We start from the raw sequence: 23,661 nt of genomic DNA on the forward strand, positions 1-23,661 counted from the left end.
ACGTTTCTGAAAACAGCAGCTAGCATGGCCTTTTATAGTGTGCCTGTGAACAGGGAAATTGGGAAAGAGCCAGAAGCTAAGAACAGGGACTAATCTCTCACTAGCTGAAGGCTGTTATACTCATTTAAATTCAGGCAGAATGTTTCATTGGTTACACTCTCTCTGGGCGTGTTAAAATCTAGAAGAAAACCACACATCACGTCCTAAAAACCGGATGCAGGTGTGCCTGCTCAATTATCACAACAAAATGAGTTGCCATTTTTTTCTTTCATGATTTCCATTAATGTAATTACATTTTTTTTCTTTTGTAAACCATTCCAGCTCCAGTAAGAAACCCAGCTATTACAAAAAAAAAATTGTGAATGTAATGCATGGCAGAATCTATATAAATTAGTCAGTGATATCCTACTTCAAAAAGTCTTTGGTCTTTGAGGCTCGTACACACAAAGGAACAGGATAATTAACGTAAAGGAGATGAAGTCAGGGTGCCCCAGTATATAAATAAATACATCCACTCCAGGGCAATATTTTCATTATTTTATATAAAAATAAGTTTTTTTTAATGCAAGTGGTTGGTGAGGTGCTATGGTCTAGCAAGATTTCAGGTTTGGTTTGTTGGTCATAGAGGTGATTATCTGGGACTAGGTTAAAAGAACAGCTGGACTACACAAGTAGGTGATAAAGAGGAGGCAGTTTTTATCACGGTTAGTGTCATATAACATGGAGCATTATGAATCTTGGACATATTTCCCAGGAATCCCTGTAATTATTCCTAATTTGTTGATAGCCGAGGCACTGATAAGGCTGTATTTCTTACAATGAGCAAAAGCTCTCTCACTTTTATAATTATCACCGTAATATATAGTTCTAAGGGTGTTAAAGTTAATATAAACTAATGCACATCATGTTTGGATCTCAGCTATTTGGAAAGCTTTCTTCAAACTCTTTCCGATAAATGAAATCAGGAAGACAAATGCACCACAATAAAGTCACCAGGTTGCAGCTGAAAAGTGAATCCAATTTGGTCTGTCAATACAGACTGTGCTGTAGAAACTACTTTGCTGCACATATAAGATACTTCTTATAAGGTACTACAGGCAGGAGCGGCCCAACATGTATCAGGGCCCTAAGCGATGGCTGACTAAGCTAGTTTCATTTGTCACCTTACTTTCCATCCTGTCAGGAGGGGATGGCGGCCCATCACTGGGCGCAGGCTGGGTACAAACTGGACTGGATGTTTCTTGACTGTGAGGGGAAACTGGACCATGTGGAGGATGGAGGAATTCCACGTGACACATGGCGATCATGCAAACCCCACATGTACAGAGTAGAATTCAAATCTCCAACACTGTGTCACCTCATTCGTAGATATTTTAGGATTATGTAGCATAGAATAGAGCAAGCCGTGAGTAAAATATACATTTAATTAAGTATTTATATTATAACCACTGAATGACTTGCACTGAATTTCCCAAAGCTGGCATTAGTATAAATGTAAAGAACCATTGCTTTTATTGCTAAAAATTGTGTACAAGTAACATAACATAAAAAATAAAACAAACATTGTTTCTAAAAAGATATTCAGATTTTAGCCAATCACTTTATTTCAATTCTTTAAAAAAAATCATCCTTCTGCAACATTACATAGAAGTACACATTGATAACGTGACACACACACCCATTCATACAAACGGACCTTCGCAGAAACCTAGAGAGAGACGTACATTTTAAATTTCTTCTCTTGAATCAACTTAGAAGATTCCAGGCAGTAGTCTGTAAGGCACGGCATTGGTGTATCGTATCCAGTCCTTGCCATACTTGTTGTGGCAACGGTGTTCATCACGAATACACCGGTGCACTAAAAGGATGGTCATGTAAACGATGTAAAAGTAGGGCAGTAGGTAGCCGGCCCCACAGGCCAGGCAGTAAGCCAACGAGCCCAGGAGGTCGCCCGTATAGTTGAGGTGGCGTGTCACCCCCCAGAAGCCAGAGATCAGCAGCTTGCTGTGGTGCTTCTGACCATCTGCTGAGCTGTAGGCGCACTCTATGTACGCCGGCTTGCGCCCCCAGATGGTGCATTTGCCTTCAGTACGCCGAAAGAGATCCTTCTGGTGGTTGGCGGTGCGGAACAAGTAGTAGCCAAGCAGCCCCAGAAGGAGGACCCCGCTGGCATGGATGGTGGACAACTGCACTGGGTGGTATACCAAATACAGGCCCTAGGGATGAGAGTGATCGTGTGTTGGAAAGAGCTGCTAACCACTATCAATGAAGTTATGCTTTCTTTGATTTTTTTTTATCAAATGACAAGTCGCACAAAATTTTGCATTACTGCTGCAGAAACACAAAACAGATTGATGACAGTATATTTAGATAAATTGTTTTTCTTTTTGTAGATCTTAGCTGTCTGCATACTGCTGCATGAAAATTATGGTGTAATGACACAATTTCAACTAACGTAGCATATATGGGGAGATGTACCTGCAAGGTATACAAGAAGGGCAGCCACACACAGTCTCCCCAACCCAGATACCAGCCGAAGTGGTCGTGACAGATGTCAATGGTCTTTAAATACCAGGCCTCATTCCAGAAAAAGTCCAAGACATAAACTGCCTGCAAAAGTTATCATCAAAACAATAGAGGAAATCAAACTAATTCACATTAAGAAACTCCACAATAAACTTTGTTGCAATATTTGAAAAATATTGGTGGGGGGGCTTTCCAGGTAGAATTTATGTACAATGCATGTGTAACAAAGCAGTATTTACAGGGAACTGCTTACCTGGAGCACGTTGACTAATACCATGGAGTTTGTGACTTGGCCGTAGAGTTCCTGCTGTTTGGCAGCGTAAGATAAGTTAATGAGCGTCCAGGCCACGATCCCAGGTCGCCCATTGAAAAATAGCTTGAAGTCAAACCATTTTCCGATACGGGGGTTAAATTCAATTCCCATCATGTAGTCATAAAAGAAATTTCCTGTGAATTTGCTGCAAAATTACAAGCTGGTCAACATTTCAACTTACACGTCATTACATTATTTTTTTTCCTTTATTGAGAAATCAAATTCCTAAGAAAACTTACCAATCTTCCGCATCGGTTGGAAAGAGATAGGCCTTGACAAAGGCCAGAGTAGCAACAGTATACCCCAGAATATTGGCACACCAAAGCAAGGGGATCCAGTTGTCAATAATGATGGTAGGGGAAAACCAATGGAAATGATAGACATTAGCAAACCACAGGATGTGGGTAATGATCCATGACTGCAGGCCATTGATTTCATACTTGTTTATGTAACCTGTGAGGTAAATATATACATAAATTCAGCTCAGTGATCCATCCATCCTCCAACTGCTTATTCAGTACCGGGTAATAGTATGTGTTCAACGTAATTCATAAAGCATCCTTCCCAAATAGTACATATTCACATACATATACAGTATAAACTTATTTTAATATAATATATATACGTACTGTACCAGTGAAAAGTATGGACACACCTACCCATAGTAAGGCTTATTTGTTCTGCTGTTCTCTACATTCTAGAATAATGATAAAGACAGAAGGAAGTCTGTGAGCTGGGACTTAGAAGGTTGCTGGTTCAAATGCCTGGGTCTGCAGACTGTTTCACCATTGGGCTCTTGAGACTGGCTGACCCTACTGTCCCCTCTACACCAGTTCCATGATGTGGCCTCCTGCTCTGCTTTTCCAGCTGCCCTGAAGGCGGTACCGCACATGCTGAGCTCTCATTGGTCGCTTCTCCTTCACTCTCTGGTCAAACTCCTCCAAAACCATCTCTATTGTGTTTAGGTCAGGTGACCGGGTCATGTGATGCGACACTATCACACTCCTTAGTAGGCATGTCTAAACTTTTAACTGGTACAATAAAAATCTGGTAGCATTAATCACGTCTTAACATTTACCATCCACCTACCTGCTGGAGTGCGCGCCCCACCCTGAATGCCACCAACGTAGACAGGCAGTAACTTGTGAATAATGTCAGGAACACACATGAACAGGACGACCTAGAGAATATACACAGCATTTCTGAACCTGATATAAGGAGCTGAAAATCAAATACAATTAAAAGCTCGCTCATTTAAGTATTGCTGAGAAGGGATGAATTATAAAACTTTTCATGATTTCATCTGCGTGTAAGCATCTCATTTTAGCAGGAAAGCAGTTGTTTGCACAGTCTCTTAGCTGTTCAGCTGTTAATTTCTCTTGCTGTTTGAAGAGCAAATGTAAAGACCACCTGTACGATCATGAAGTCCTGACAGGTTTCCATGGTATGAACATTATGGAAAAGTGCTATACAACACGTTTCTTTGGGAAACCAGCCCTGTATGCCCCACTTCAGTCTGCCTGTACCTGAAAGGAGACCCAAGCAGCATATATCTTGGCAGCAGTCCAACTGAAAGCGGGGGTGAGTTTCCAAATTGACCGGAGCGTAGCCTCTCCACTGTAGAGGTCCAGCAGGGGCTGGGTGACAGAACACTGGTATTGGTCACAGGCCATGATGAAGAAGAAGACGATGAAGGGAGCCAGAGAGAGGAGCAGAATGACGCTGATGAGTGAGAACCAGTCCACTTCCCTGAGAGAGACCACATTTTTAATCATATATACCTACAGGGTAATTGAAATTCATTATGAAATATTTCTGGATGTTACATACCAGGGGTGGATAAAATAATGGTGAGATTATTTGTATATACCTTATAATTAGACAACTAGGAAAGATGGGTGTTATGCTGTGCTTTCATGGGGCCCAAAATCTTTAGCAACTCCCCTGATCAGGCAGATTCTACATATATCTTGCTTAAGTCACATGGGAACAAGAAGTTTAAGTGAAAATTGTAATTTTGTCAAACAATTGTTATATATTTAGGCTGCATTTCTCCTAGCTATCCATCCATCCATCCATTTTCCAAATACGCTTATCCTACTGGGTCGCGGGGGGTCCGCAGCCTATCCCGGAAGCAACGGGAACGAGGCAGGGAACAACCCAGGATGGGGGGCCAGCCCATCGTAGGGCACATTCACACACCAGTCACTCACACATGCACACCTACGGGCAATTTAGCAACTCCAATTAGCCTCAGCATGTTTTTGGACTGTGGGGGGAAACCGGAGTTTCTCCTAGCCATATTTCTGTTATTTTTAAAATCCCTAAGCGCACAACCTTTTTCCAACTGCCTTCTTTTCGTGGCATGACCAGTTCAGCTGATAACAGACGTCCTGCCCAAACCTCTTTTTCATTTCACCAAAAAACGACACTGCTGAATCTACCAAGTGGTCATATGAAACATTCTTTTACTGATCTAAACCAGGTTCTGTCTACTGTCCCGAGGACTATCAGACTCCAGAATCCTTTCCTGCTTTTCTGTCTTTCTTTAAGTCCAAATCCCGGTTACAGGCACCAACCTCTCACCTACATTAGTGTCACATGACTGCACCAGCTGAATCTCCTCTAACTATTGTCGTCCCTCAGACTGCACGGTCTGCTTACCAAGCCTCATACACATCATTTCTCCTCTAGTTGTCTCACTAAATGTGACCCGTGCTGGCAAAATGAGTCGGAATGAGGAAATTTTCAAAATGGAGTTATTATTATTTTTAGATTCTTCTTTTTAAAACCTTTAAAATTATGTATGGTTTGTTGGAATCGAAAAATGACCGAGTTACATCCGTTAGAAGTTGTTTACATCAACAGGGCTTTATAAAATCGAGTTCTATTGGTTCAGAGTGATGTCATTCGAAATTCTATGCAAACTTTTAGAAAGTAGGCGAGCCTCGCTTCACGGTAATACCAAACAATCGGTGGGGGGATTCCCAGTCATGCTGCGAGTGAGTGGAGAAAAACACGAATGTTCTAAGACAATTTAAGATAAAGGACTAATCTCTGAAGACAACGCCCATACAAAACATTAAAATTATGATGGTTCAAGGTATTTATTTGGTATTTTGATTATTGGGATCGATAGATGATGACTTAATGGACTAATTTTTGGGAAAATCTCAATTTCGACGAAAATTATTTTGACTCTAGCTCATAATTAGCCTGTGCGCATTCCGACTCATTTTGCCAGCACGGGTCACAAATATGATCTACTCCTGTTGTCCTGCCAATATTACCCTTGCTGTTGACAGCTATTCACAGCCCAGATATCACCCTGCACAATGCAGATCTCATTCTTTTCACAGAGGGCTCCTCTGCACCTCCCTCCTCCTTGGCACGCTACTCCCTGGTTATGCAACAGCTACAATCTGATGTCACTGAGAGTGCTGCTTTACCTTCTGACATTTTTGCTCAAATTACTAAGCTGCATTCCCTTACTCGTGTGTGTATCCTCTCCCATTCAGCTTTTCAGTGTTTAACATCTTCTGGTACACTTATCAAACATAAAACAGAACCTTTATTGTCATTGCACAGGTAGAAAGTACAATGAAACTTCAATGTTTGCCTATACCAACATGCTCTCCTATGAGAGATGCACAAAAAAGAAGTACAGGTGAGAGCAAAGCTTGGGGTCAGAGCACGGGGTTAGACATTCAGCATTTGGGACTGAGAGCCTTGCTCAAGGTCACAACAGGTAATAAAGATAAGATAATACTTTATTGATCCTGAGGGAAATTGTTCTGCATATAGTAGCAAGTACATAAAATGCACACTTTTCAAGAGCACCCTCTGGTAGTTGCAACATTGCACCACCTCCCACTGCCTTGCCCTGGATACTGACTGGTCTCGGGGGGCTCCTTGACACCCTGGAAATCCAACACCAACTCTTTTGTCTTGCTAATGCTGAGCTGCAGGTTGTTCTCCCTGCACTTCAAGACAAACTTCTCCACTAGTCCCCTGCACTCTGCCTCATCTCAGTTGCTACCGCCTCCCACAGTGGTGCCCTGACAGCAGCTCAGCCTGGGAAGGCAGGACACCTGGAAGGACAAAGATCCAGCAGCTTCCCTCATGTGTTGGTGCAGGTGAGCTGCAGTCCCTCCTCGGATGTCCTGCTATCCATGATTTATGAATAAGCAAAACCACTGACCTAATATACACAGAAACAAACAAACGAAAGACACGGGAGCTTTTGTAGCAGAAAGCTGTACAGGGAAGTGCTGGAGGTTAATGAGGATTCTGCCAACCACTGGATTTGAACAAGCAGGGACACTTAACCCGCAGAGAGACGTGAAAAGGCGTGCAAGCCAGCCAGGATAAGCAACATTAACTGAAAATGTATCTCATTAAAGGTATGTCCTAATAGACCCTATCTTGCACACATGTTTCCATCATCAAGGAATACTGGTTTACACCGGAATTGATTTATAATAGCATCTTAAACATGTGCTGCTGTGTAAACAACCATCTCCTGCAAACAACGGGTCATGTGGCTGCGAATGAGCTTTGGGATTTTCACACGTGGTGGTTGAGCATCACCCTCCTGGGATTTTAGCGCAGTACAGTGTCTAGAGTTTACAGAGAACAAACAAAAACACCTACTGAAAGGCATTTTTGTGGCCAGATTAGAATGGCCAGACTCGTTAAAGAAAACAGGTCAAGACGGCTGTGTTGTACAGAAAGGCTTCTCGCAATGCACCAACTTGATTACTTTTCAAGCAATTCTGCAGGCAAAAGTGGGTCCCAGCTAGGTGCTCCTAATACAGAGGCTGTTCAGGAAATTCCCATGTTTTCTGATGTGCAAACTGCCACCGTCACAGTCAGTGTACTGCAATCTCCTAGTACTTTTACACTGTGAAATGAGTGCTCAAAAATAATCCATCTCCTTCCATATATTTGCAGGCCATTTATCCAGTGCAGGGCTGCTGGGAAGGTCTGGGGACGAGTACAGGAGGCACAGGGTGCAAAACCGAGGTGCCGGTCCATCATAGGGCATACACCTGCTTGCAATCATACACACTATGGGCCATTCACAGCTTTAAGCTCAACTGCATGTCTTTGCAACCGGGAGTGGACACCAAATTACACACAAAAACCCACGTAGTAGGTGAGGAACACACACAGAAACGTAGGATTCAAACCCAAACCCTAACGGTATGAAGCAGCAGTGCCACCGACAGGTCTACAGTTCCAGCCTTCCTTCCTACTCAATAAATGACAATAAATAAATAAGCAGTTGAAGGTAAAAATATATAATACACCTGAACTATGCTACAAATATAGGAGATTTTCTTGCTGTTTGTGCCACTTAATAAAGGATAATTAAAACGAGGCTGCGATGGAGGACAAGACCAGGAAAATAAAATGAGGGCCACTAGATCTGTATTTTACTGCTAAAGTTACCCCCCCCCCCCATTTGTATTTGATTATTGAGTTAGTTAATGGTTTTAGTTGGATGCAAAATTCTGTTTCATTAATTGCACTATGAAATTTTAGCTTCATGTAGTGAATTTTCTGGTGTATAGTGTTACCTCGAGAAACAACATTCTGTGAACAGTGCAGTATAAGGGGCAGGGTGCGTCGTATGTGATTATCGCGGTTTCTCAGCCATTCTAATCAAAGGTGGATAGGTAAAACGACAAAGCAACACCCACTATACAGTGATGCGTACGGCTCTGTGTCTCCTATATGTCTATATCTCAACAAACAAAAAATAGGCGATTCACAAAAAGAGCAGGTATTAATACATAATGAGTCGGTATAGCTCACCAGGCCCTGCCCCATCGCCCCTGGTTTTGTTTTCCTGCTCCCTCTGTTTTGGAGCCGACTTTAGTTTGCCTCCTGTTAGACGCTGCTGTTCCAGTTGCAGTCATCATTCCCTACACAGAAGAGCAAAGAGCATTATGGGAAATCTCCAGAAAGCAGGCACAATCTTCAGATAATGCATGGTTCAAGGAGAAAGTGTAGTTAACTGCTTCTCATATTTCAGACGCAACCTATTCTTACTCGTGTCACTATAAATTATTGGCCATAATGGAATGTTAAGAATCAAATGCTGCAGTGGTTTTAAATTTAGACATTTGCCAAGCATTCCTCCATTTTCTACACAGGGTGGAATGAACCCCTATCCCAGCTACTACAGGGCACATCTGAGGGGTATTTCACCAAATTGGGTCCTTTTTGGACTGCAGGAGAAAGGAATCAGACTCTGCACAAAACAATCAACACAGGAAGAACAGACAGAACATGCAAAGCCCACACCCTCACAGCCATCATGACACGCAGCCTGCATTTTATCGATTATCAGCTAAATCAGTTAATTACCAAGAGCATCAGTTTTAGCAGTCATATAACTGTGGAGCATAACTGTGAAGACTGAACTTTGTACAGCTGTCTTACACAACTAACATGAATTATAAGCCAGCAGATGGTCAAGTAAAGGGGTGAAAGGTAATCTAAGCAAGGTTCTGTCCCGCAGTTTTACAGGCTTCCTTTAAAAGTAACCAACCAATAACCAAGGCAAAGCCTGGAAGATTCCTTGCATCCGTTTCTAGGCCTGCACAATATTTGGAAAAAAAGCACATCGTATTTTAAATTTCTCTATAAATATTGCGACATTTATAAAGGAAAAAAGGAACTGAAAACGCACCAAAATTAAGCCATAGCCAAATACAACGTCTACCAATAAAGTCTGTGAAACGAGTTGCCGCGATAAGGAAGTGTCGACAAATCACTCGCTACTGCTGAATGGAATCCGAAATATTTCCATACGGGGGAGACCATTGCCTTCTGGTAACCTGCTCTTGTTCGCTTTCCTCTTCCTCCTTCACTTTTGTGAAATTGCTAACAAACGCGCCACACTAAGAGTCAGACAGTAAGGGCAAAAGCAGTGGCGACATTGATTTATGCACATATACTAGATAATCTTGAAAATAAACCATCATAAAAATTGCAAAGTTAAGTTTTGTTTACTATGCAGACTAAAAATATTTTTGAAAAAATTAATGATGGTCTCCACCCATCGCGCGTGCGTTTTTATGTGATAAATGCATGTGTATAAAGTGCAGGCATCGATTCAACGTTTTTCTTATTTATACTCCGTTGACATGCAAACGCATTAGGAACACAAACATGCAACAGTGAAGTAAGGAATTCAACCCGAACTCAGGAGAGGAGTTGAGGAGAAATAAAAGTTTAACTGCATTATTCATATATTCCATCATAAAAAATCTTGCACACAATAATACTTATTAACCAATACATGAGACTTCTGCCGTAATACCTGAATTCACCTCACATTGCTTATTGATCTGCTCTGAATGTTAAGAATGTCGAAAAAAATCGACAATAACATTTATTGTGGTAGCAGACAGATGTAACGAGAATACTAGACATATTTTTAAAAAATGATTAATACTTACTTTCCTTTCCATTGAGGACCCTGTACATCTAAACAGATATATTACCCTATACTGCCTAGTCTTATGGAAAACAGAGCACACGCCCCGCGCTCTTATGAATATGTTAATAAGCGTGTGCCGTTTATCCAATCACAGGCGCGTATCCTTCACTTCGCATTTGGATTGGACAGCTACAGCCTGAAACCACGAACATCAGACATAAGCAGGGTTTACGGAGAGACTATTGGCAGCAGCTCTTTCATTTTTTTTTCTGACCGACAGTAAACTGTAAGGGTACCGCCGAGGTACAAACTAGGCGGCATTACAGTGCTTTCAAAACAAAGACTGAGGAACATATACATAATTACATCTTTAACTTAAACTGATATAATATTGAAATTGTTAGCGGTGCACTTAGACATGTCTTCGGATATTAGATTTCACCTATTTATAACGACTTTTCAATGTTATCGGACAGATTGGTGACCTAGTGTACGCCTGAGCCGTTTGACGAGATCTATAAAACTCTGAAACGTGCAGGTTTGATTCGTTAAAAATTTCGGTATCACTCTTACGTGAGGGAGCAAAAGTAACTCGGTAACTCTTGTACAAATCATGAACACATACAGCAACTGCATGAAATACATGAACCGTTATGGTTTATTAATGATGGGACCAGTACGTAACCAACACTTTAATTAATACATTAAATAACAGTGTACTGCTACATTATTTGTGCCCCTCCAGTAAAGTATTACTAAAATGGCAGCACGGTGCACTTTACTTGAGGGAACACGAATAATGTTGTAGATGACGTCACAGCAGGCGGAAGTCGCTGCACTTGCATCCGCTGAGTGGCAAGAAGAGTGTGTGGCTGTGTTGGAGTCAGGGTGTCGTGAAAATACATTTATAATGGGAAAGAGCTGTTGTGCGACTGGTTGTACTAATCGATTTAGTAAGAAATCGGAGCTATCCTTTTATAGACTGCCGAAAAATAAAGAAAGAAGAAGCAAATGGATCGCTGCAATTGGCAGAAGCAACTGGAATCCAGGCTCCGAAACGTGGATTTGCGGTTTTCATTTTGCGTCAGGTATTATGCGTAAAATCGTACTTTAAGTTGTATATTGCATTGACTAGTCATCATATATATATATGTAGCATCATTCATTTAGGTTCCGTTTGAGGTTTTGTCAGCATTTATTTAAAAACATCCACGGTAAGCCTTGTGTTCTACAAACAAAGTGGGCGGGGTGATTAGCCAAGACAAACCCAGTTTTCCTTATAAGGGGCAACTCTACAAAACAAGGTTAGACAGATAGCCAGATCACTTTGAAGGCTTCTACAAAATTTGTTGAAATTTGGTGTATTATTAGTATCCTTATGGATGGCTGAGTCACACTCATAGGCTACATTTGTAATCCTACTTTGTGAAATACCCCACGTACACGAGTCAGATATTGTAATGATGAAGCCATGTATATTTCTTGTGTAATGATGTAAATAATATTACGTTGTTAATTAAAACATTGTATTTGTTTCAGGGAAAAAGAGCGATGATCCCCTACACCCTGACTATGTACCAAGTATATTCAGCCCCACGTCTCCCACTAATCAAACTAGGCCTGTCAGCAACCAGAAAAAATATCAAGGATCTCAAGACGTTTCTGGCAAAAGATCTCTCAACACAAGTAGAGAGCAAACAGCTGCAGGCGGTCTAAGCCTGCATCAAGATCCTGCGTCAGATATGGGGGTACAGGCTGTTAAAGTTCAAGGCACTGGGGTCCAGACAGAGGAGACGCACAGTGACATTACTTCACTGCACGAGCAGATTAAATCTTTAAACAGTGAATGTCAGTCACTGAGAGATACAGTTTACAAATTAGAAAATGAGATAAAGTGTTGTACTCTTGATACGTCGGAATTTGATGACAGCAAAATACATTTCTTCACAGGGCTACCCAATTTACAGACTTTCATGTTATTGTTCAGTAATGTCTCATCAGTCCTTCCTGCACCTGCGAAACAGTCCCTTAAGCCGACTCAGGAGCTGCTTCTCACACTGATGAAACTGCGCTTCAGTCTGTCGGAGGGATTCTTGGGGCACCTCTTCGGGATTCATCAGTCGACGGTATCAAGAATCTTCCGCCGTTGGATGCATGTCACCACAAGCAAGCTTCAGCAGTTAAAGGTCGAGAACGATTTTAAATAGCCGAAAATACCTGTCAGGTCGCTGTGTTTAAAAAAAAAAAAAAAAAAAACTTTTTGCAAAATGTATGCAATTTTATCTCTGAATATTGAGGATGATTTTAGTGGAAATGTGTATTATTTCGGCTTATTGAAAATTAACAAAAATTCTAATATCATCTATGTCTGATAAATCTCATCATTGTCATGATTTTATATCTACAAGTGCAAATTTCTCCATAGGACACCATGTTTTCTTCCTTTTAAGAAAGAAATGGAACATTATATATTTTCACTTGGGCCCTCTCTAAATAGAAAACGTTAGACGTTTATTTTAAATGTTTCTTTAGAACTGCATTTTATACCCCATAGCATGTGTGTTGTTTGCTATAAATATATTGTACTGTTTATTAAATAAAGCTTGAAAAAGAAAATGAGTCTGTTAAAAGACCTATTAATGTTTCATATTGACGACTTGAAACCACCTTGCGTGGTCATTTGTAAAAATGAACGCATGCGTGGAAGGGATCGGGCAGTGTCGTAAGAGGTGTGATTCTGCGCATGCTTCCGGGGGTGGATCGGGCACCGACGCCACAGCCGCTCAAGTCGTCCTGCTTGAGGTTGCAGACTCCGCGCGTAGCAGTTAATTCTGTTGTTAAATTAGCGTCATGGGACGTAAAGTTACATTAGCCACATGCACGCTGAACCAGTGGGCTTTAGATTTCGACGGAAATTTCAAGCGGATATTGGAAAGTAAGTCATAAATTGTTCACGTTGGAGTTAGTTAAATTGAATTTAAAGTTATTTCCATTTACATTATTTTTCATAATTTAAGCTCAGCAGCAGCGGAAAAGTTCGTAATGGAAGAAGAGTGAGCTACCGTTTTAGCTAATTTCTGTGCGAGAAGTAAATTTTGTCCTGGACATTGCCTGTTTTATTTGATTGATTAATTAATTGATTGAGTGATTGGTTGATTTCTTTTCTCTTCAGGTATTGCGATAGCAAAGTCCAAAGGAGCTAAGTATAGATTGGGACCCGAACTGGAAGTGTGGTAAGTATTAGCAGTATACTATTATTTTGGGTGGATATGGCAAGAAGAAATAGTGTATGGATTGTTGTCGCAGGTGGAGTTTATGACTAGTTCACTTCCTGCATGTTATTACGAAATGCATGTGAAATAGCCGTCAACACTGTTGTGGCTAGCAATGTGACCTCACATCTCCAAGGTTGGGGGTTTGAATCCCATCTGGCGTTGTATGTGTGGAGTTTGCATGCTCTCTCCGTGTCGTGTGGGCTTCCTGTAGGTACTCTGCTTAGCCCCTGCAGTGCAAAGACTCCGTGCCTTTCTGTGACTATGCCCAGGATAGGTGGTTAGAAGGTGCATGTATCTATAAATAAAGCTGTTTGTGTTGTAGTTTCTGTTTAACACAGTACAGTCACACTGATAACCAGCTTAAAAGGTCACAGTTTAAAAAATCCCAAGTAATCCAACAGGAATTTATTCCTCATGCTTTCTTTAAAAATGGATTTAAGAGATTTTTTTTTTTTTTGCAGTTTTTATATTCTGTCCATAAGATGTGATTGCCAGGTGACTGAAAAGCTCTAAATATGCCTTTTTGCAAAAACTGGAGAGCAGCACATACGAGATGAGCCCAAGTTGTTTTGGAGAATGTATAGATTGTAATGATTTTCATTACACAATGCATAATCTGCATTTGTGTGACTGTCACCATGATTGATTTCACATCTTCTTCCTCAGTGGCTATGGCTGTGCAGATCATTTTTATGAGTCGGACATACTGCTGCACTCCTTCCAGGTGTTAAAGGAGTTACTGGAGTCACCTGTCACTCAGAACATCATCTGTGACGTGGGAATGTAAGTGATCTTGTGAAATTTTTTATCTTTTAATTTCCACAAACTTGTGACGGCAGATATCTTGACTAAGCTTTGTGTCGTTCTCTTAATTCAGGCCTGTCATGCATCGCAATGTTCGCTACAACTGCCGGGTCATTTTCCTGAACAAGTAAGCTTCTGAGTCATTAATATCACAATAACCTTCTTAAAATGGTGTATTAATAAGAAATCACCACGTTGATTATCTGAAATGTACGTTCAGCCACTGTCTACTGAATGTGTCACTAGAAATTGCTAATATTAACTATGGCTATATCTGTAATGCATTGATTGTTAGTACTCTCTTTTTCTTTTTACTGTTTGAGTAATTATACTGTAACATTTCTTTCAGGAAAATTTTGCTGATTCGTCCCAAATTGTCACTAGCCAATTACGGAAACAACAGGGAATTTCGGTGGTTCTCACCATGGAATAAATCCCGGTGAGCAAAGCCTGATTCCTGGGGGAAAAATTCAAAATAAATTAAAGATATGGTTTCACTATTCCACATCATGATATATATGACCTATCCACACGTAATACTGCGATATCTATGAAACAAAGAGATGAAATTACCCAAAGTAAGCCAAATAGAACTACCAATGGAGTCTGTCATGCACATTGCGATGATGATGCTGAAACGCGTATTTATTTTTCAGCCCTGATTTAACAGTACAAACAGGGTAGCGCCATGTCGCACACATCCGAGGTTGGGGATTCAAACCCTCTCTCTTCTCTCTGTATGGAATTGTCACAGTCTTTCTCTGTTCTGCGGGTTTAGTGCTCCACCACTAAATGTGTGTCTGGCTAAATACTTTAACAAAAAAAAAATGGATAAAATCTTTTAATGCCAGTTTACTCTGTAGGTGTGTGGAGGAATATTTTCTGCCGAGAATGATACAAGACGTGACTGGACAGGTAAGTAAATGCTACTGCAACCGGTGACATCAGAATTATAGAATTTCTGTGCCAGAATCCTTTGTCTTTTTAGTTGCCTCTACTCTTTACTTCTGAGAATTTCATTTTTGTCTTTAAAGGAAACTGTGCCATTTGGTGATGGAGTCCTGTCTACTAAAGACACATGCATTGGCAGTGAGATTTGTGCAGAGTTGTGGAACCCTAGAAGGTAAAGTTTATGTGATGAGATTTTTTTTCACCCACTTTTATTGTGTTAAGTACATTGTGACATTAGACTTCAGAGACAATTAGGCCAAGAACTTCCTGCATTGAGAATAATTGTCTGATCCGTTCATGGTCTGTGGCAATTGTGAAAAGTCACAATGTGGAATTCCATGAAATAACTAGACAGATGATATAAGGAAAGCCTTTTGCTTGTGTAGGAATAGTGCATGAATACCATTGTTGAAACATTGCCAGAGGTAAAACAAGGAAAGTATTACAGATTCTACTGTCAGCTTCAACAACAGAAAGAAGATGGAAACTGGCAGTTTTTGTATTTATTTTTCCAAAAGTTTTATATTTATTATCTACGGTTAAAAATTACTTTTGACAGAAGAGAAATGAAATGTAATGCTAAGCTAAAATAAATATCTGATGATAATACAATTCTGTTTTGAAATCAGTCCTCACGTTGACATGGGTTTGGACGGCGTGGAGATATTCACCAATTCCTCTGCTAGTTACCATGAACTGCGCAAGGCCAACCAGAGAGTCAACCTGATCAAATCAGCTACCAGCAAGGTGAGTCACTACTATCTGTACCAAAGCATAAGCACCTATAAGATCTCTCTGAAGTATATATGTAAATTTAACGATATGAAATATCAACCAAATGCTTTTGTTGAGCTGCATTGTAATATGTGACATCTAATCTCTGCAGTGTGGTGGTATCTACCTGTTCGCCAATCAAAGAGGTTGCGATGGGGACCGTTTGTATTACGATGGTTGTGCCATGATTGCAGTCAACGGGGACATCGTTGCACGTGGTTTGCAGTTCTCTCTGGAGGATGTGGTAAGTAGTATTCAAAAGTATACGCTTATGTCGACTTGCATTTGGTCAAGGGGTTCAGCCTCTGACGCTTGGTTCAGATATATGAGGGTGTTCAGGTGTCACCATGAATGTTATATGTGCAGTGTTTAAATGAATGAGTGAAACTGAGCAGTAGGTGAGCTGATGATCGCTGTCTCATAGGAAGTCATCACAGCAACTCTTGACCTTGAAGACGTCCGCAGCTACCGGGGGGAACGGTGCCAACCACACGTGGTAACTGCCCAGGGCGTATTGCATTCTTATGCATTAACACTTGGATAAATATTTTGTCTGATGTAAAAAGTCATAAAATGTTATTTCTCTCAGCATTTAATAGGTCATTTATTTCCCATAAATAACCTGTATAGCCAGGTATCAGGCTAAAATAAAATGTGTTATGTCATTAAGGTGATTTACATCTCTCTTGCAGGAATTTCAGTATCAGCCCTGTCACAGAGTTAAGGTGGACTTCTCCTTGTCTGACTTCCAAGATGCCTACTTCCCTTCCTATGAGCCGCTTGAGTGGCAGTTTCACTCTGTTGAAGAGGAGATCAGGTAAGGTGCTGTATGCTGAAACGTATAGTCCCACGGTTACTGTATTGAAATGCAGGAGTCTGTTTGGATGGTGTTTTAGAAGAAAATGATCAATCTCAGTTTGTTACCCCTCAAGAATCATTTGTGGAGATTATGGGAAAAAAAAATATGAAGTTTCCCTTTACAAATGTCATCAAGATTGTCACACTGGTAATTTGACGATTTATTAACTTGTAAGGGTGACAAATTATTTAAGCATTAATCTGAATAAATGTTTTACTTGTCTAGCCTTGGTCCTGCTTGCTGGTTGTGGGACTACCTTAGAAGAAGTGGTCAGGTAGGTGTTTTATCTTCCATCCATCTTCCAAACCGCTTATCCTACTGGGTCGCGAGGGGTCCGGAGCCTATCCCGGAAGCAATGGGCACGAGGCAGGGAACAACCCCGGATCGGGGGTCAGCCCATTGCAGGGCATACTCACACACCATTCACTCACACAGGCACACCTACAGGCAATTTAGCAAGTCCAATTAGCCTCAGCATGTTTTTGGACTGTGGGGGGGACACCGGAGTACCCGGAGGAAACCTCACGACGACATGGGAAGAACATGCAAACTCCACACACATGTGACCCAGGCAGAGACTCGAACCCGGGTCCCAGAGGTGTGAGGCAACAGTGCTAACCACTGCACCACCATACCGCCCCTGTGTTTTATCTTGTGCCTTTGAATGTCAGATGATATGTCAGATGATGCTGTTTTAGTCTGGCCTGATTTTGAATGGGAACATTTTAATAGCTTTCTGGATTAGCTTGAGCTTAATGACTCTGTTACAGGCTGGTTTCCTGCTGCCCCTTAGCGGGGGTGTGGACAGTTCTTCTGTTGCCTGTATCGTCTACTCTATGTGTCATCAGATCTGCCAGGCTGTGAGTAATGGAAGTGAGTATCTGAAGAAGCTGTTAATGGATAAACAGTGCAAATGGTAACTGGAAATTTTAATGGACTGCCATGATGGAAAATACTCCTTTTTTCTCTTGAATGAAAACTGTTTCCAATAAAATGTATAAAAAGCACAGAAAATTTATAGCTGATGGTGATAAATAATGATGGATTATCTCTAAATGATGACTATCATGCTCTTCCTTATAAGTAAAATGACCTGCTTGCTGATACAAGAGCTCTTTTTACTTATTTTAGTATAAAATATATACAGTAAAACTTCTGATTGCGAGCATAATTACTTCAGGAAACATGCTCGTAATCCAAAGGACTCGTATATCAAAGCGAATTTTCCCATTAGAAATAATGGAAAATCGGGTGATTCGTTCCACAACCCAAAAAAAATCATATAAAATGATTAATACAAAGTATAAAGTAAAAATACATAAAACAAATTAACCTGCACTTTACCTAGAATAATGGATGGTGAGCGGGAGGAGAAGAGGGTTATTTTGTAGGATGACTTTCACCATAACGGAATCACTGCTATATGTTGGCTCCATAAAACAAAGAGATGAAAAATGTATGCCAAAAATATTTCAATAGGCTACTAGAAACTTAGAAAACACACCGTTCCACTTCATCCAAACTTCCATCTTTTTTAAGCATTTTTCAGGCAATTGCAGTTCAATTCCAGGAGAGTATACACAACTGGCGATTGCTTAAAATGCCCTGCAGCTTTTCTCTCACTGGCAACAGTGTCACTTACACAAGGGGCTGCTGTCGCAACAAAGTGTATCTCTAGCTTGGGCTGTTTTGCACACCCATTGTTGCTTGGTGACTCCCAAATCATCCACTGCTTTTTTTCCACATTACTTGCATTGTCTCACACAATTTTGTGCACTTTTAGTGGGATTTTCCAGTAAACGCTACTCCTACCTCTCAGAACTTATTTTATTTTTTTTTTACAAAGATTGCAAATCGCTTTGCTACTAGTTGTTAAAAGCGTAAAATACTTCCAGATCATCACCTTATCTGATGTTCTTGCACTCCTCGTACTGCAAAGGATATGCGCATGACGTCACAGCAGGCGGATGTCACTGCGCTCACACCCGCTAAGTGGCAGATTCTTGAATGCTGCAAAAAACACATCTTATTATTTTTCTCACAAATGCTTCATTCAGGCATCCAGGTGCTGCAGGATGTGCGACAGGTCCTGGGTGACCTCGCCTACACTCCTGAAGATCCCCGAGAGCTGTGTGGCCGCATGCTGACTACTTGCTACATGTCCAGTGAGAACTCCAGTGAAGACACTTACAAGCGTGCCAAGGAGCTGGCGGCCCAGACTGGCAGGTGAGCCTCCCGCAGTTTGACCTGTGACTAAGCGTTTTGGGCCAAAAACAGGAGGAAACTTAGAGGCTGTTCATTATAGTCAGTTGCTGATTATATGCCGGAGTAAATGGGTTTTTAAAACGTCCTTCTTTTGAATCACAACACTGGCGTTCAATCATTTGTAACTGTCACTTATGCAGGGCTACAATTATATCTGACTTTACTCAAAACCTTGCATCATTTCTGCAGTATATCTGTCCCTTGGTGTAGAAACATTGCAGTAGTTTTCTTTAGCGTTCTGTTTATATGTTCACCTCTTCTGCAAGTTTTTTGGCTTTTTATCGATGTTATATAAAATTGGTACAGTGAGGCTGCATGTGGGGTCTTGTTCGTTTTTCCATTTTCAAAGTATGATTGTTCATATAAATATATTTTTTTAGTGAATGTGGCAGTGTTGGCCTGACGGTTAGGGATGCAGAATTGTAATTGAAAGATTTCCGGTTGGAATCCCCGACCAGCAAAGTATCACTGAGGTCCCCTGAGCAAGGTACCACCCCCAAGCACTGCTCCCTGGGTGCTGACTTCGCTCCCCCCAGCTATATCAGGATGTGACATAGGGGTTAAATGTGGAGGCCACATTTTGTTGTTGTGCTATGGTGTGTCAACAATGACAGGTAATCACTTTCCCTTCATTTTCTGATTTAGCTCCCACATCAACTTGAACATCGACTTGGCAGTGAAGGCCATTCTGGGCATCTTCACTGTAGTGACGGGGAAGTTTCCACAATTCCGAGTAAACGGGGGGAGTATCAGGGAGAATTTGGCCCTACAAAATCTACAGGTGATGCACACGCATCTTTCTGTCACAGCCTGCCGCAGTCTCTTATTTTGCAAACACCCTGTACCCTGTTACGGAATAGCTGGAAAAACATACATGGATCAAAAGTAGGCTTTAAGAATGTATGAAGTGCTGTTGTGTCCAACCGAGACCTCAAATGCCCCGTATGGCAGACAATTCACTGATGTGTTGGGGAATGTGTAATGTACACAAGGATTAAAGATTAAGACCAGCTAGAAGAGGCTTTTAGGAACAAATTGCATTATAAGTTTTATGGAACATAATTGCATTATGACTTTACTTAATTTCAGAATCCAAAAGATGATATCCACTGATGCGCGTCTTCCCTGTTGGGACGAGTGTCCACTAAGACAGCGTTTCCCAACCTGGTCTTCGGGCACCCCCAGACAGTCCATGACTTTTGCTCCCTAGGTTGTGGACTGTCTGGCAGGGAGCTGGAAAGGAGCAAAAACGTGGACTGTCTGGAAGTCCCCAAGGACCGGGTTGGGGAAACACCAAGACTACTAGAGAAGCATCTGCAATGTTTTGCCTCATTAGCAGTCTTTTAACGTTATGTTACTTTCCTTTAGTCTCTATTCTCTTTTTGCTATACTTATGATTAATACCAATTGTTAGGACTAATGGCGATCATTCTAAGTAACGGCAGGTTGTTCTCTTCCTCAGGCCCGCACCAGGATGATTCTGGCCTACCTCTTTGCTCAGCTGAGTTTGTGGGCCAAGGGAAAACCGGGTGGATTGTTGGTTCTAGGCTCAGCAAATGTAGATGAGAGGTGAGAAGTGCCACTATTGGGAACAGATAAATAAAGCTTAGAGCTTCTGTTCTAAGCGTTACACTGTTGCTTTACACACTTTTACATAGTCAGTGTAATAAACATACAATTGAAGTATTCAGTTAGATACTTTTGAAATGTTTTTTTTTTTTTTTTTTTTTTTGGTAAAGCCCAATATTTGCTGGTACTCTTGATCTGCAAAAAACAATGGAGAAAAATCTCACCTTTTTCTCTGTTTGCTTAGTGTAACATTTGCATTCTTTGCGTATTTTATATTGTATCAAAATGTCTCATTCAAATATTTAGCCTCCTAATATGAATTTTCACCATTTAGTTATTAATGTGGTTCCTTACATATTAATTTAAATTAAATCTTTTTTTTTTTCTCCATTGCGATCCCCAGCCTGACAGGATACTACACAAAGTATGACTGCTCCAGTGCCGATATCAATCCTATCGGTGGCATCAGTAAAACGGATCTCAAGCGCTTCTTGCAGTATTGTGTTGACAGTTTCAAAATCACAGCGCTATGCAGGTGAGGATTGTTTTTCTTCTCATAGTACACCACTACATCTTAATCTGCACCTCGCTCATTCCTTTAAGTACGATACCCACAACCTAAGTGTGTCTCAGGCTGTATCCCCTTTGTGTTTGTGCACCACATACTCGCCTCTAGGGCGGACTTTTTATGCTTGTCAGGCACTTGCGTTACTGACTTCTGTGTTGGGCTTCACAGCATCATGGCTGCCCCTCCCACCGCAGAACTAGAACCATTGCGTGATGGCCACATCTCCCAGACCGATGAAGTAATGACTCTCCCATTGGAGGGATATTGTCTTCATATGCCTTCAGATACGGATCAAATAACCTTGGATGATATAGTACATCAAAATACACATACCTGAACTCCAGCTCTAACATTGTGTTCATGATGGAGCCGTAGAAATTATACACTTGAAATGTATTTGATAATAAAATTAAATAAATGATGGTATGTGTGTTAACTGCCTTCCCCAAAGGCTCCTATTTGTGTTAACGCATTAGCTTGAGAGTAGATTTTAGGGCAAATGCTGTGTTATGTTGTGCGGTGATCTAAGCTGTAGTGAAATTCACCCTCCTTTCCAGTCTGATATGGGCATGACCTATGCAGAGCTGTCTGTGATCGGCCGGCTGAGGAAGATTTCTAAGTGTGGTCCATATAGCATGTTCTGCAAGCTGATTGACATGTGGAAGGAAAACTACTCCCTGTCACAGGTCGGTCTGCTCAAGCCGTCCAGCCCAGCACAGCATTGTGTGATAGTCCAACTTAATCGTGACTATCTTTAACTATTAGCTTTCATGGTTTTTATTTCTTTTTTATTAATATCGGGTTGGCTTTGCTTCTGTTTACACCACTGAGGTGGATTTAGCAATGAAGCCAATCATGAATTATAAGTTGACAGAATGACACTTCATTTCCACAATTTGTCAGATGGTGTTTAGTTTTTGAATGTCTCCCTTTAAACTACATATGACTGTTTAGATAACAAAGGAGTAACTATAGATTTCTCAGTAGAACCAATATAACTGCAGTTATACAAATGTGTGTGTGTGTGTGTGTGTGTATAAATATACACAGACCATCCAACAATTATGTAAATCTGTGAAATGTCGGTTTCCTCCCACTGAAGAGTTAAGTGGTTGTGTAAATTATTGTCGCCTGTATTTGTTTGAGAGACTAACTCAAATTAGACTATGTGATTTGCTGCAGATTGCAACAAAAGTGAAGAACTTCTTCAGGATGTACTCCGCTAATAGACACAAGATGACAACACTGACCCCAGGATACCACGCTGAGAACTACAGTCCCGATGACAACCGCTTCGACCTCAGACCTTTCCTCTACAATACACTTTGGCCTAGACAATTTAGATGCATTGATGATAAGGTAGCTATACGACAACTGGTCAGGAACAGCTCAAACAGTGTGACGGATTTTGTCAAATGTCACGGCTGTAAAAGCTTTTATAAGCATAATAAAATTTAAAGATCCAGAGCACCGTTTGACATACAGTATCCCTGGTTCTAGATAATGGAAACATTTAGAAAATGTTCTTGCTCTCCCAGTAATACTATATTTGTTTTTGAGAGTTTCAGGTTCTAAACAGGTTTTAGGTTTAACGCAACAAAATGTTATGTAATCTAAAAAAAAATTCTTTTTCAACAGGTATCTCAGATAGAGGCTACAAATAAGGAGCAATGACAAGGTCTTGACAAACAGCGGTAATCTGTAACTTCCCGAGAACTTTTTTAAATGATATTTTTTGGTGCTGTATTGCCCATACAAATTGAGTTCATCCTGCATTGTCACCTTTTATCTAGTCCTTTATCAATATTGTGGATAGAAGGAATGCTGGAGAATAAAGTACAAATAGGAAAAGGTATATTATCATACATTTCTCTGTTACCCCCCTGATTGGAGTATTGATATTTACATCCTGTGCACTTTCCTGCCCCATTGTGTCCTGTGTTAGAACAATGGGCAGTAAAGACACACTAATCCCAGACCATTTACTGTATCACCACGAATCGTTTATTGTGTTAGTGGTACTGATACTGAACACCTGCAAATTAATAATTGGAATGCAAATACTCTGCATCACATATGAGGCCAAATTGATTTTAAGTCGGACACATTAGTAAACCAAATTTGTACGAATGACGTAAGTTGGCTTGACTTGAACAGTAATAAAATAAATACGATAGCTGAAATATGTCTCGTTTTTGGTCTTTATTCATGTATGTATACAACCCAAAGCAGTATATGCGCTGTGTATTGTTAACGTCATGGTCGTCTTCTGTGAAATACCTAGAGCAGGGGATAGAGCAGTGA

At 40.8% G+C, this 23,661-nt stretch overlaps 2 protein-coding genes across 5 annotated transcripts; one reads left to right on the forward strand and one right to left on the reverse strand.

Moving 5' to 3' along the window:
- Positions 1–1,406: 1,406 nt before the first annotated feature.
- dhcr7 (7-dehydrocholesterol reductase) lies at positions 1,407–10,429 on the reverse strand. The gene is made up of 8 exons (XM_049031518.1): positions 10,312–10,429; positions 8,660–8,769; positions 4,366–4,588; positions 3,929–4,019; positions 3,079–3,292; positions 2,780–2,984; positions 2,479–2,610; positions 1,407–2,216 (listed from the first exon to the last, which is right to left on the reverse strand). The coding sequence occupies exons 1-8, from the start codon at positions 10,321–10,323 to the stop codon at positions 1,752–1,754; spliced, it is 1,452 nt and encodes a 483-aa protein (XP_048887475.1). The 5' UTR covers positions 10,324–10,429; the 3' UTR covers positions 1,407–1,751.
- A 681-nt stretch (positions 10,430–11,110) lies between these two features.
- On the forward strand, positions 11,111–23,540 carry nadsyn1 (NAD synthetase 1). 4 transcript variants are annotated; one of them, XM_049030114.1, is made up of 22 exons: positions 11,111–11,380; positions 11,832–12,478; positions 13,465–13,525; positions 14,234–14,350; positions 14,445–14,498; positions 14,721–14,810; positions 15,223–15,286; positions 15,406–15,494; positions 15,952–16,069; positions 16,209–16,340; positions 16,521–16,592; positions 16,789–16,913; positions 17,181–17,229; positions 17,726–17,828; positions 19,013–19,181; positions 19,866–20,001; positions 20,683–20,789; positions 21,193–21,324; positions 21,526–21,595; positions 21,915–22,043; positions 22,540–22,716; positions 22,996–23,540. In XM_049030114.1, coding segments are annotated over exons 4-22 (1,854 nt in total). In that variant the 5' UTR covers positions 11,111–11,380; positions 11,832–12,478; positions 13,465–13,525; positions 14,234–14,348; the 3' UTR covers positions 23,032–23,540. The 4 variants fall into 4 exon arrangements, 3 of the variants coding, with proteins under 3 accessions (XP_048886071.1, XP_048886069.1, XP_048886070.1); XM_049030112.1 differs by lacking the exons at positions 11,111–11,380; positions 11,832–12,478 and adding an exon at positions 13,039–13,227; XM_049030113.1 differs by lacking the exons at positions 11,111–11,380; positions 11,832–12,478 and adding an exon at positions 13,040–13,227 and having other exon boundaries at positions 15,235–15,286.
- Positions 23,541–23,661: the final 121 nt, after the last annotated feature.

Source organism: Brienomyrus brachyistius, chromosome 11 (genome assembly GCF_023856365.1).
Source record: "Brienomyrus brachyistius isolate T26 chromosome 11, BBRACH_0.4, whole genome shotgun sequence".
Lineage (NCBI taxonomy): Eukaryota > Metazoa > Chordata > Actinopteri > Osteoglossiformes > Mormyridae > Brienomyrus > Brienomyrus brachyistius.

Excerpts from the sequence above, each read along its gene's own strand:
- dhcr7 (XM_049031518.1), bottom strand. Across the intron at positions 3,293-3,928 it reads TGGGGCGCGCACTCCAGCAG|GTTACATAAACAAGTATGAA; the intron begins GTAGGTGGATGG and ends TTTACCTCACAG. Across the intron at positions 2,611-2,779 it reads TATTAGTCAACGTGCTCCAG|GCAGTTTATGTCTTGGACTT; the intron begins GTAAGCAGTTCC and ends TAACTTTTGCAG.
- nadsyn1 (XM_049030112.1), top strand. The coding sequence starts at position 13,143 with ATGGGACGTAAAGTTACATTAGCCACATGCACGCTGAACCAGTGGGCT. Across the intron at positions 17,230-17,725 it reads ACCTTAGAAGAAGTGGTCAG|GCTGGTTTCCTGCTGCCCCT; the intron begins GTAGGTGTTTTA and ends ACTCTGTTACAG. Across the intron at positions 17,829-19,012 it reads CCAGGCTGTGAGTAATGGAA|GCATCCAGGTGCTGCAGGAT; the intron begins GTGAGTATCTGA and ends TGCTTCATTCAG.